Below are 13,520 nucleotides of genomic sequence, written 5' to 3'. Positions count from 1 at the left end.
ATTTGCTTTGATTATCTGTGGCATTTATAACAATTATTTTTCACCACTGCATCCTCAGAAATGGCTTAGCACAGTATAAACTAAGGTTTTAAACTACCCTCTGTTACAGGTATTGGCTTTCTGTCATTGTATCACAAATCCACCTGAAGTTAAAAGTGGATTGCATTGCATAGTAATAATAATCCTTTTTACATGTAGAATGAAATATTCCGACAAGCCCAAATGTCTCACTAATCATTTCTTTAAACGGTGCCAAACTTTTGCTTGCAATAAAAGCATCTTCTATACCAACTGTTTCTACTTTTGAACAAGAAACAAAAGTTACCTTCAAATATATGGATATTAAAACGACAATAATAATATAGACAAAATGGTTTGCTGAAGTCCTAAAACCGTAACTGTAATAAATAGATAAGTGTGTGTGTGTGTGTGTGTGTGTGTGTTAATATGTCACCCATGCATAATGCTTTCAACAGAGGGGAAATCTTAACACTGGTAGCTACAGTATCAGGCATATTTTTAGGTGCCCTAGTAAACTGCTGTCATGTGGAGGCTGCATAAGTAAACATATCTAAGATTTAGCAACTCAATAAAAAGTTAAAGCCGTTATACTTTGCAAGTGGAATTAACTTACCCTCTTAAAAGAAAAAAGAAATGGGGGGCGGGGGAGAGGGTAGAAATACAAAACTCTAGGTGGAATGTTTTAAGCAGACAGCAGCATTCAAGTCAGCAAGGACACACTTTCACAATAAATATGTTCATCATTACCACCTTTGCAAAACTACTGTGCCTGCATCTGCCAAACATTTAGCCATATACGATATTGTTATTCTTTCCCCAACACAGTCTCAGAAAATAAACATGGCCATATGTGTCCAGAAATTTTTTGGGGGGGGCGGGGAGGGGGGGGAAGATAACCAACCATTTTAAGATCCTCATGCATTAGCACAATTAACAACAATAGAGAAGTAACAGATGAGCTGTGGGTGGGCTTACTTTTGCCCAGTCCTCTCTGGAAGGTGATGTCCTCCTCTTAAATTTCTAAATCCCTGCACATCCTAACATTAAGCACTTTTCCAGTACTCCCCCCCCAAAAAAACGAATGAATGTCTAACTCAGGGCGAGGAGTCAAACACTCAAATGCAATCTAACAAGATGTATGTGGTTCAACAGCGATCTATCTATCCATTGATCATTATCTGACACTAGTTGTGTTAACTCTTTTATTGCCAAAGAGGGGAGAAGGATTTCATCCCAAGCTGCTATACCTGAATACATATTAAGGTTATTGAAAATAGGACGACAGGTTAAGTTTAGGATGGCGGTCAATTTCCTTGCTTTAAAATGAATGCAAAAACACCTAAAAGCAGGAAATGTCACATGCAGAGGCAGTCCACTGTAACCATCAAAGCATATATTGGTGTCCAGAACAGAAGATCTGAAATGCTATTTTTTCAAACTGGGCTCTAGGTCTTTTTTTTTTACTGTTTAAGAAATAGGAACAGCATATAAGGAGTTCCTCATTTGGCTTGTGTTGATTATATTTCTGAATAGTAAGCTGTTATCAGTTGTAATAAGGGTCCCTCTACAGGATAGATCTAAATATACCTTATTCGAATGCAGGCAGCCTATAGAGAGAGAGAGAAACACACTGTTTTAAAATCTTTTCTGCACACAACTGTTGTACGCTATAAACTTGTGTCCATGTGAGCCTGTGTGTATGAGGGAGAGTGGCGTGTATTTCTTTCCTAACGATTACCAAGCAAATGATCTTTTCTTTACATTACCAGCAGCCAGTTATATATCCTCAGCCACAACTACTCTAGAAATGACAGCGCTTTTGCGTCAATGGAATTCATTCATAAAAATACAACAAAAACAAACCCTGAAAAGAAAACAGGCTCACCGAGGCAGTACAACTTATGCCACAACTTTTTGTCGCTTCAGCTTCTTGGGTATAGGTATTATATGAAAATCTTTTTCTCCCCCCCCCCAAAAGGCAACTCCTTTAAAAAATAATAATACAAAATTGGAGGAAGCCCTAACATGTGCATATATTTTTTTAAAGTCTCTACTTTTAAACCTCCATCCCCCCCCCCTCTGCTTGAGTCCAGTCCAAGTTGAAAGTTTCTTTTTCATCCTTTCAATTGTGTGTGTGTGTGTGTGCACGCGCAATTTCATGCAGAAGAGTCAAACAGTTGTGAAAGAGTAGCCACACCAGGCTGGGTGCGTATCACCGAGTACATGATACAGAGACAACAGCAGCCCCTGTGATTAATTATCAGTTATTACTGGCCTTGCAAGCAACGGTTTAGCTTTCCCGTCAGAACCGCCATACCAGGCTGCCTTAAACGCGGCCCCCGGTGAAGGGACTGCTCTGGGGAGGACGCCAAGACACAGCTCTCCGCAGAAACAGTATGTGTGTGAGAGTATTTGTGGGGGGCACGGAGGGAGGGAGAGAAACCAGCAACTGAAACTGTCTCATCTAAGGACCCTCAGCTCTGGGCTGCCAGCAATTCCAGCACAACTGAACTCTCTCTCTCCTTCTCTCTCTCTCTCTCTCTCTTTCTCTTTCTCTCTCTCTTCCCCCTTAGGTCTGCATAACGCTGTTTTCTGCCACCTGAACTCAATTAAGCCCCCCCCCCCAAGTTTAGTATCAGTTTTGATATGAGGTCTTACATATTCCATAGGGTGGGAAGAAAGGAAAGAAAGAAAGAAATGACTTTTTGCTGGGATACTATAATTATTATTATTATTATTATTATTATTATTATTATTATTATTATTATTATAAAAGAGAGAGGGGAGAGAGAGAAATGGAAGGAAGGGGGAAAGGAAAAGAAAACAAAGGAAAACAAAAGGCAAGAAATATTAACCATGGAGTTAATGATCTGTTCAGAAAACTTTAAAGGGGGTGTGGGGAGAGAAGGACTTTTATTTTAAAGCATGTCTTATTTTTGTTCTCTCTCTCTCTCTCTCTTTCTTTCTCCTTTTTTTTTAGTTGCCCATGGGGATGTAGTGAAGTAAGCACAAACATTCAAATTACTTAGTTATGACACTACAGAAACTGTGCAGTGTTAAAATTAAAACAAAAGCGCAGACAAGACGGGTGGGTGGGGGTGGAAAGTAAAATTGCAAAAATGAAACACACAACCCGGCAAGCAACAAACCGAGACAGACATTCACTTCAACGTGTGTGAGACATTAAAAGTAAAAAAAAAAGGAAAAGAAGAAAAGTAACGTACCTGCTGGGACATTCTGAACAAGAGGTTCGTGTCAGCGTTCTGCCATGTCCCCATGAAACCAGATTCGGCCGTTGGTGTCCTTGTTCCGAACTGCATGGAGTTGTCAGCGCAGGAGTCTCTTGAAGTCAAGTCTCTTGCCCTCTTTCGTTCTGTGTCTCTCTGAGTGTCTCTGTCTCTCACATCCACTTCTGCCTCTTCTGACTGAAAAGTGAAGGTGGATTTTTTTTTTGAGCCTCTTGGCAGTTCAGTAGCAGGAGTGTAGTGTAGTTAAGCTAGCTGCACTGTGCCTTCCATTTGGGAAGCAGGGGTGGGGGGAGAGAGAGCTTTGGGGAGAGGGGGGCCAGAGCTTCTTTCGCACCTTCTGCACAGATACCCCTATCATTTATGCATACACTGTGACTCCCCAAGCTCGCCTTTGCTTGGGGTTTAACAGCTGCCTGTCAGGTGTGCATGCAGCACTGAGGAGGAGACCCAACCACCAGCTTCATACTCTTTAGCCACTGGATGTCATTGGATAGCAGAGCAAGAGAGAGAGAGTCAACTGCACCGTTCCACTGTCAGGCACGAAATGACATTACTGCAATAGCCCCCTCGCAGCCTTAGCACACACATGCACACACTCTTAAGTAGTATGCTGATCAGAGTGAATTCAGAAGAACAAGCTGTGGCCCTTTCCCCTGTTTTCCTTCAACAATGCTGTCAAGAACAGCATGTAATTGCTGACACTTGCCTATTAAACGCAGACTGTAAACCTCCTAACACGAGAAGGGAAGGCAAGAGAGCAGAGGGGCAGCCAATTGCTCACTTATTTAGACAATAGCATGCAGAACCACCACGCAGCAGAAGTTGGCCTGGCTGCTTTTTTTTTAAAAAAAAATATATAGCTAGTTCTTATGTGGCTACTTTTGCAACAGCCCCCAGCCCCAAATTTTTATAAACGACTGAAGAAAAGAAAAAAAGCTCTTACCAAAAAAGAAGGGGGTGGGATGAAATAAGACGATCTCCAACTTCTTTTAAAAAGAAAACTAGGAAAAAACTGCATGCATGTTTCATCTCTCACATCTTTGTTTTCCCCTGTTAACTGCCTAAAATGCCTCAAGGAGCAGAAGTCAGGGGAAAGAGAAGTGTCTTCTCTCTTTTCCATAAAGATCAAAAGTTGATTTTTTAAAAAAAAATAAAAAAAATGTAAAGTTCTTGGATGAGGAATATACAATAACCTTTCAGATCATAAAAGGGAGTGGGTGAAATGAACGAAATAAAAAGGCAACTCTAGCCAGGAAAAAAAACACAACACCACAGCATTTCCTTTTAGGATTGCCACCAGCATAAAGATTGTTAACATAGGCTAGATACGATGAAAAACCAAAAGCCAATGCCACCAACTACTTTTTTAAAAACCAAGCTCTATTTAGAACAATGCACTTTGCATTTTCTAGTACTGTTATGTACTTTGGTCTCCTATGAGGAAAAACGGGAGGGAGGAGCAAGAGAGAGAGAGAGGGAACACCTACATGGATGACATAAACACTGCAACTTCAAAAATGTAAAACAAAATTCATGCCCTCTCATAAAAAAAAAAACAACCAACCAACAGCAAGTCAGGTTCAAAGAAATGGGGAAGAAGAGTCTAGTTTTTCTCAACTTAATGTGTAAGGAACATTCATCTTCTAATAAAATCTACAAATTGAGAGGACAAATGTACCACTCTAGCAAGCTCTCCCTTAACTGGAGAACAACAATAAACCTCACTCTCTCACAAAACAACAAAAGAATCACAAGAAAAGCTTCAGTGGCAGCCGTGTGTCATTAGTGTGCAATGAGGAAAGATGAGAAAGCAAAGGCTATGTTGACACAAATGTGCCTTCCCCTTCAGATCCTAGCATCTCCTGAAAGCTTTTCTGTTAAACTTCCCTCCAGTTCACCACCATTAAGCACACACACACACACTAAAAGAAAACCAGTCTCAAAAGCTGCAAATTCAATATCTGAGAAACAAAAACGAGAGCCCAAAGAACTGTTGCCTTAAAATATATTAAGTCCACCTGTGGTCAATAAAAATATTCTTGTTGCATGGAGCGAGGAGGGGAGGAGGACGAAGAAGAAGAAGGGGGGGGAGAGAAAACAGCCCCTTTGAGTCAATTGTGCCAACAGTGGCTGTACCTTTAGAGCCAGCTATTACCCACTTAAACTCCCTCTAAAATTTGCTAGCCTCTTGCTTTCTGAAGTGGTACTCAGTGCCTTAGTCAAGCTGCCTGCTCAGCTCCTGACCTTCCCACTAATGGCTGTTATTTGTGGGAGGCTTAAGGAGAATGTCAGTAGCCAGTTTCCTCCTCTCTGCATCTCTTGCGCTCTGTCTCCCCACCTCTCCCTTTCCTTTCCTCTCTCTCTCTCCCCCCCCCTTCACTCCTGTCCTGCAGTCCTCTCCACTCCCAGGGAGAGAAAGGGGGGGGAGGGAAAAGCCCACGCACACAAAAATCAACTGGCATGCAGCAGCAAGCACCTGCAGTAATAGACTCTTTTATTAAAACTGTTATTCTGCAAGACTTGAAATTCCCAGTGGACTGGGCCATGTCAAAGCCGATATAATTAACTAGAGGCTCAGCAACGGATCAATTACCAGACAAGCAAGTGATAGTGAAATCAATGAAAGATCATCAGCCACATTATCAGTGTTGCAACTCATTAGGGTAAAACTGAGAAATGTGCTCAAAGCGAGCCCAAGCAAGGTGGCATTACAAAACAAAGGGCTAATTTGGAGACCCTGCTGTGAACAATCTGTAACAGAATTAGCCTTCTCTCCACCAACCCCCGCACCAACCAAACTGCGCGGCTCTGTAACTAAATGTGACAGTCTGAGAGAAGCAGTTTATTAAGACACCAACTCCAAGTTTATTTAGTTCATAAACTCTCTCCTAGAAAATCGATACAGTCTGTACAGGGTTATTAGGCTGACTAGCTAATACATCCAAATCTGGTCTTCCCAGGCAGCAGCCTAAAATTCTACCTAACAAAGATGGGGGGGACGACCTCAACAGCTGTAGAACATGGCATCCCATAAGCCAATGATGTGCTGGCCACATTATGGCATGCAACTGAAACGGCAAGGGGGGGGGGGAATGACGGCTAATACAACACGGAGGAAACCAATGGAATAAAATATTGCAACCTTCCGTACCACTAAGTACATTCCTATAAAAGCAGTAAACAGTTCCTAATAGAAGGAGCACCAAACAGATGCCTTTTTCAGAACAACACGCAGGCTACAAAGCACTTAAGGGGTAAATTGCAACCCCCCTGCAGTGATAACACACACACACAAAAACTGCACCCAAAGCCTCACACTTTAGAGGAAGGGAGCTTCACGGAGCTCTTACTTCCAAGTAAAAACGTGCAAGACCTGGCTGCACGACATTATGGCACCTTGCCTTAGGTGTATTTCAAATATTCGCAAATTCCAACACAAACAGCATTTCATACGGAACCTAAATGTGGATGTTCAGATGTGAGAACGCACAAGGAAAGATTTCACTACATATGGGCAGGGTGTGCTGTGTCCCCTAAGTGTGTGTAAATGCAACAAAATACATGCATGTAACAATTCATATATAGGTTGCCTGCTAATTCATCCTGTGGAAATGCTTTCTGTATAGGAATTTGTAACATTTGAGTGGCCTTTAATCTTGCAAAAACTGATACATTGGGTTGTTTTCAAATAATATTCTCAAAGTCCAATCCCTGATGCTAATATTTCCCTTTGAAATTAATTATCCCACTTCCCTTGGTGCAAGCAGAGTGAATCCCCCCCCCCAGTGTCTCAACAAACCTAGGTAACTCACAAACTCACCAGACAACAGTCCCCCCCCCACACACACACACCTCCAGTAATCACAAAATGCTACGAACTAACAGCACGGACAATGCATTTTGAGTGAAATGCTATGGGCCATGTTGCACTTTAACAGATTTCTACTTAGCTTCCTGAAAGACTTAAAGACTAGCTCTTTGTATTAAGTGTTTTACCATATTCAATGAAGCATAATAAAACCACTGTCCATACTGTTTGTTTGTAACACCACATTTTTCAATTGTATAACAGTTGAGCTGATGCTCAATGAAAAGACCTCTGGATAAGATTAGAGCAGAGCCTTCCAAACTGTGTGTCACGACACATTAGTGTGCCGGCTGCTGTGTGCGGGTGTGTCGCGGTTTGCCAGTTAAAACTGAATTGCTGTGTCGTGAAATGATGCATGTCTAAAAAGCATGTCACCGACATGAAGTTTGGAAAGCTCTGGATTAGAGTGACACAATGGTGTTCTTTCCCCCCCACCCCCAAGAAACTTCCGTTCATTCAGTCCAAATTCTTTGATACATATCTTTAAATACAATCCTTTTTACAATATTTAAAATATTACATCTGCTCAAACATTAGTTCATTTTTGTCTCCATTTTGTCAGTTCCTGCATGTCAATTCGTGTAACATGTAACTACTTTTAAACAAATGCTTTATTAAATCTTAAAAGGATTTAAAAGTATATGGAGGTTTTGTCCTATACTTCAGCTATTGATCAGGAAAATAATTGCAGATTTTTTTTTTTTTTTTGCATCTTACATGCATATAACTGTACTGTACATGTACATTCAATGAGGTCCAATTAGTTGGGGGGGGGGGTATTCATTCAGTTAGGATGCACTAACAAGACTGTGGGGAGACCATGCAATACAGCCAGCAGCATAAGACAGAATGCTGTTTTCCTAGAAGCATTAATTCCCACAACTGATCATTTTAAAATGTTACTGATCCTTACAATATTTGTTTTCCTAACATCTAGGAGATCACAATGAATGCCTGTATTAACTAAACACGGGGAAGCATCCTGAGCAGCAGTTTGATTGGGGGGGGGGAGGATACTGCAGCGAGACCATGTGTTTTTACATTTGGCGTGTTAACATTCTGAACATAATTACTAAACCGAGCCTTTGTCTCAAACGCTCATGGACAAAGTTTAAGGGCCCTTACATAAGGGATGGGAAACAAAAAAATGTAGCACGCTCACAATTTTTTTGTGCTGCAGGCAAAAAAAAAAAAAAAAATCCCAAACCGTTGAAGGGCAAAGCACAAAAATCTAAATAATTATATTACCTACCCTCGGTGCTTTTGTTACTAGAAAGAAAGGTGCCAGTACAGTGGTAGTTCGGTTTACGAACTTAATCAGTTCCAGAACCCTACTAGAGAAACTAACCCGTAAGCTGAAACTGACACGGGGACAAATAGAAGAAGATGCCTTCACCCCGGTGTGTCTCCCCTTCATCACACACACAGCCCAACAAGACAATGACAAAAATCTACCGACAGCATACAAATCAATATGGCTAACCTGACCAAAAACACTCACCCACCCCACTCACACAGGAAACCAAAGACCACCACAGCCAACCACAAATGAACAATCACACCCTACGCCAACCCCGACTTCTCTCACCACCAAAGGAGCATAACTGAACAACAGAGAACCTGCACAAACAACACTGACACCAAACCCTACATATATTAAGTAAAATAGAAACATCGTCACCCCACCCCCCACCCCACCCACCTCTTTCCCCCTTTTCTTCCTAATGTCTCAACAAAATTGATTTGTAAAAACGTTACATGGAAAAAATACGAGAGAGACATTGTAAACCAAGAAAATCTTTAATAATAATAATAAATACTTAATCCGTTCCGGAAGTCCGTTCTTAAACTGAGGCACACTTTCCCAAATGAGGCCTCCCACCGCCAGTGCCCTTCCACCATTCAGATTCCATTCTTAGACCAAGGTAAAGTTCTCAAACTGGTTACAGGTAGGTAGCTGTGTTAGTATGCCGTAGTCCAGGGGTGGCCAACTCCCAAGAGACTGCAATCTACTCACAGAATTAAAAACCGGCAGTGATCTACCCCCTTTATTGGGGTTTAGGTCAAAGTTGTTGATGTTTTTTTAGGAAGGAGGAAGGCCCATGGGGGGGGGTTGGGTGAAAGTTGTTGAGTTTTTTCAGGGAGGAGGTAAAATGTTGAGCTTTTTTTAGGGGAGCCGCAGTTGTTCAGCTTCTTTGGGGGGAGCCAGTAATCTACCGCAGGTGTCCAATGATCTACCGGTAGCTCACGATCTACCTGTTGGACATGCCTCCCATAGTCGAAACAAAATTTTAAAATTCCTTCAACTGGAACACTATTTCCAGTTTTGCGGAGTTTGTAAACCGAATTGTTATTAAACTGGACTGTTCTTAAACCGAGGTACCACGGTACCTGCCTGTAGGCCATTGTGGGCATGGCTAGAAAGGTCAGGATGAAGAATGGGTGGCTGGCAAGAGAAACAGAGGCTGTAACTGATGGGCAGAGAGCGGGGGCAGGGGACCCCAAGAGGGAATAGGCGGGGGTGACATGTGCTCTGGAACCCACAAATTGCAATTGGACATAGCAGCTCTGTTTTGCGGGGCCTTCCCTTTGCCTGTGAACATGTGAGATGGCGCTGAGAATAGGGCTGGGGATATTAGGGCTATATGCCTCAGCAGCAGCGGGGTTATTAATTGCAAAAAAAAAATTGGAAAGGAGAGAAAATTCCAGCAATATCAGAATGGAGAAAAAACAAAACAAAATAAAAAAATTCCTTCCAGTAGCACCTTAGAGACCAACTAAGTTTGTTCTTGGTATGAGCTTTCATGTGCATGCACACTTCTTCAGATACACGAAAGCCCATACCAAGAACAAACTTAGTTGGTCTCTAAGGTGCTACTGGAAGGAATTTTTTATTTTGTTTTCTTTTTACTATGGCAGACCAACACGGCTACCTACCTGTAACCAGAATGGAGAAGTAAGTTATGCGAATTGGTAGAAATGGCAAAATTAACAGCTAATATTAGAGGTCACTCCAATCAAGAAATAATAAAGGAATGGGAAGGAGTGAAAGACTATCTAATGGTATACTATTCAGATATTGATACTCTGGTGGATTTGGTATAAATTGAACAGGGGAAAATATTAAGGAAAATAAAGGATATAGGATAATGATAATGGAAGTAATAACACAACTAAGAAAGATAAAGTCAAATGTTGAGTGAATAAAATCACGTACCGGAGAGGGGGAGAGGAGGGTGGGACAATGGGATGGGGAAAGATAATGTATATGTTTTTTATCTTTTCTCTTTTTTGTGAGATTAGAAATATGAATAAAGTTTATTTTAAAATTTAAAAAAATTTCGAGAGAGAGAAAATGGGGCTGGGGAGCCCACACTTCCATTCCTCGATGCATGGAGGGGTGTGTGTGTGAGAGAGAGAGGGGGGGAGTGAGCCTGAGGGGGGCGGGGGCGAAGTCCAGTGCCTCTGACTGAGCTGGATTTCTCCCCCCTCCCCCCATTTTCTCATCAGGCACTCCAGTGGGGTGCCCTGGTTTGCTCTGTTCTCCCCACCCAGCCAACCTGTCCCCTTTGCTTCTCAGTTTTCACATATTTGGAGCCCAAGGCTTTCAAGACCAGCACTTGAATGGTTGGGGCCCTGAAATGAACTGGTAACCAGTGCAGCTGTTTCAAAACAGAGATTATTTGAGTTCTGAAGGGAAACCCAAGCAGCGGTGGACACTGGGCTCTCGGGTTTCGGCAGCACCTTGTGCGACGCTAAAATTCGGCACCCTACCACCACCTCTTACGCTCCATTCTACAGCACTGTTTTGGCGGCACCAGAAACCTCCTCTGACCCCAGCCAGTAATCTTGCATTTTGGAGCAGTTGAAGCTTCAATCTCATCTTTAAGGGCAGCATCGCACAGAGCACATTGCTATATAAACCCTTCTGGAAGCAACCAGAGCAGGGAGTAGCAAGCCCATGTTATCTCTATACAAAAGGGGCCATAACTGGCAAACCAGCCGAAGCTGGAAAAATGCATTCTTAGCTATGGAGACACATGTGCCTCCATTGGCAAGGCTGAATCCAGGAGCCCCCCAAAGCTAGAGATCTGTTCCTTCTAGGGGAGTGCAACTCAGCTGAGGACAGGACATTTTCCCACCTCCCAAACTCAAGAACTCAGGACACACAACACCTGTTTTCCCAGCAATCTTCTCCAATTTATTGGCCCCACATCCATACCATCACCACCTCCAGGCAATGGTCTAATGCCTGGACCGCCTTTTCTGATTCAGATGGAATAGAATCATAGAACTGTAGAGTTGGAAGGGACCCCAGGGGCCATCTAGTCCAACCCCCTTCAGTGCATGGAATAGAGAAAGAGAGTTGGATGCCATATTTGTGGCCCCTTACTCGAAAACCCTTGAGGGCAGCTCTCACCTGTTTCATACACAAGACAACTCCCGGAGTACCAAACGGTAGACTGGGGGCAACCCATAGTCAGGTGGGCAGGGTACTAATAATAATAATTAAATTATTATTATTATTATTATCATCATCATCATCATCATCTCACAATGACTAAGCGACAACTGTCAGATTTTTAGCAGCAGCCAGTAACATAGCTATGCTTTAAAAGCACTTCATTTGCTAGTGGAAAATATATTCGGATGAATTGGAAGATATAGGGCACACATATAGTCCAGTATATGTCTTTCTAGCTATATGTGTTTGTTAAGTATTCTGTTCGCTCCATTGACTTACTGTACAGTACCTGTAATTCCCAGAGTTCAGTTTGCTGCAGCTGTTAACAGATTCTATAATCTGTAATGACAGTAAACTGGCCTTTGCTCTTCCCTTATTCACTATTCATTTTCTAGGCTTGGTTAAATAGATTGCTGGGTTAAAGATCAGTAGTTTTTCATGTGACACGCTTTGGTATTCATCTAATGGCCTGTGAGGACAAAACTGTCCCTGTTCTTGCCAAAACAACAAAATGCGTCCTTCACACCGCATGACAATCAGCCCTTCCTTGTGTCCAGATAGCCAAACTTAGATAACTTTTTAGAGGGTGTCTTAAGTGTATGCCTGGAACCGGTTCAGCAAAAGAGAAAGACACATTTTAGCGAATGTGGAGAATACTATTCTTTTCATACGGGATGATAGGGACATGTAAACATTTTTTATCCACTCTCTGGCATTTGCAGGATGCTGTTGATAGCAGGCAGTAGGAAGGAATGGTTTAGGTTTCTTTAGTTCAATGTTTATCTTCTCTCTTGTTGTAGTATCTTACTGTTGGATGTTATTTGCAAATTGTGGTACTGCATCCCACCCTGGGATCTCTTGTGATGCGAGAGTGGGCTAAAATTATGAGCTTTTACAAAGAGTTCAGACATGATAGCTCAGTTGGAAAAGCGTGAGACTTTTAACCTCAGGGTCATGGGTTTGAGCATGGCAGGGGATTGGACTAGATGACCCTCATGGTCCCTTCCAACTCTACAATTCTTAATTCTATGATTCATCAAGGCCTAGCTTGAGCATGGTTATTCCATTTCGCCTTAGAGCCATGATGTGTCTAGACGAGAGTTTGGATCCAGAAGATTGCCCAAACTATGAACCTGTTCCTTCTGTGATTAAGCCATTTTTATTTTATTTTATTTTATGTCACTGGAGGCCCCAATGGCAACTCTAGCCACTGAGGCTTTCTACTACCTGTAGCTGGTATACCAACTATGACTGGCACACCAGTTACAGCCACCCTCCAACAAAGATAGCATGGTAAGGATGTCATATTCTAAAAAGCAAAAAAAAGAGGACACATTTGTCGCCTTCTACTTTGGATCGCTATGACAACTCTTGTTGTTGTTGTTTAGTCGTTTAGTCATGTCCGACTCTTCATGACCCCATGGACCAGAGCAAGCCAGGCACTCCTGTCTTACACTGCTTCCCGCAGTTTGGTCAGACTCATGTTGGTAGCTTCGAGAACACCGTCCAACCATCTCATCCTCTGTCGTCCCCTTCTCCTTGTGCCCTCCATCTTTCCCAACATCAGAGTCTTTTCCAGGGAGTCTTCTCTTCTCATGAGGCGACAACTCTACCCATGAAAAAGAGGGCGTATCCTGGAAAAAGAGGACCTATGGCAACCCTATCAGGCCACAGTGATTCCCTGCACGGGTGACCTCAAGACTCCATAGTTGCAATGCACTCTTGAGTTGGGCAACTCTTGGGCCTGGAAAATCCAACTGGCGTAATATGCTGCAGCTAGACTGTTGGTGGGGGCAGACTCCTGCCAGCCTCCTCTTTTCACAATGGTTGCCCATATTTCAAGCAGGCTTGTCCCTTCAAAGGATAAAATCCCAACTTAATTGTGAGATCGACCTAGGCTAGCCCAGAACCATCAGGT

The 13,520-nt window shown here is 42.5% G+C and overlaps 1 protein-coding gene across 8 annotated transcripts in view; it reads right to left on the bottom strand.

The window, feature by feature from the left end:
* Positions 1-13,520, bottom strand: part of BNC2 (basonuclin 2) — a 363,914-nt gene that overhangs the window by 283,006 nt on the left and 67,388 nt on the right. For 6 of the 8 annotated variants that reach the window (XM_033173617.1, XM_033173618.1, XM_033173622.1 and 3 more), the window contains exons 1-2: positions 4,213-4,419; positions 3,246-3,446 (exon numbers count right to left, since the gene is read on the bottom strand). In XM_033173617.1, the coding sequence (XP_033029508.1) occupies positions 3,246-3,446; positions 4,213-4,389 (378 nt within the window). In that variant the 5' untranslated portion in view covers positions 4,390-4,419. Of the gene's footprint in view, positions 1-3,245; positions 3,447-4,212; positions 4,420-13,520 lie in introns of those variants that run through there. The other 2 variants (XM_033173620.1, XM_033173619.1) reach the window with 1 other exon arrangement.

This window comes from Lacerta agilis, chromosome 16 (assembly GCF_009819535.1).
Source record: "Lacerta agilis isolate rLacAgi1 chromosome 16, rLacAgi1.pri, whole genome shotgun sequence".
Lineage (NCBI taxonomy): Eukaryota > Metazoa > Chordata > Lepidosauria > Squamata > Lacertidae > Lacerta > Lacerta agilis.
The sequence above is the reverse complement of the archived record's forward strand: the minus strand, read 5'-3'. Positions and strand labels throughout refer to the sequence as shown.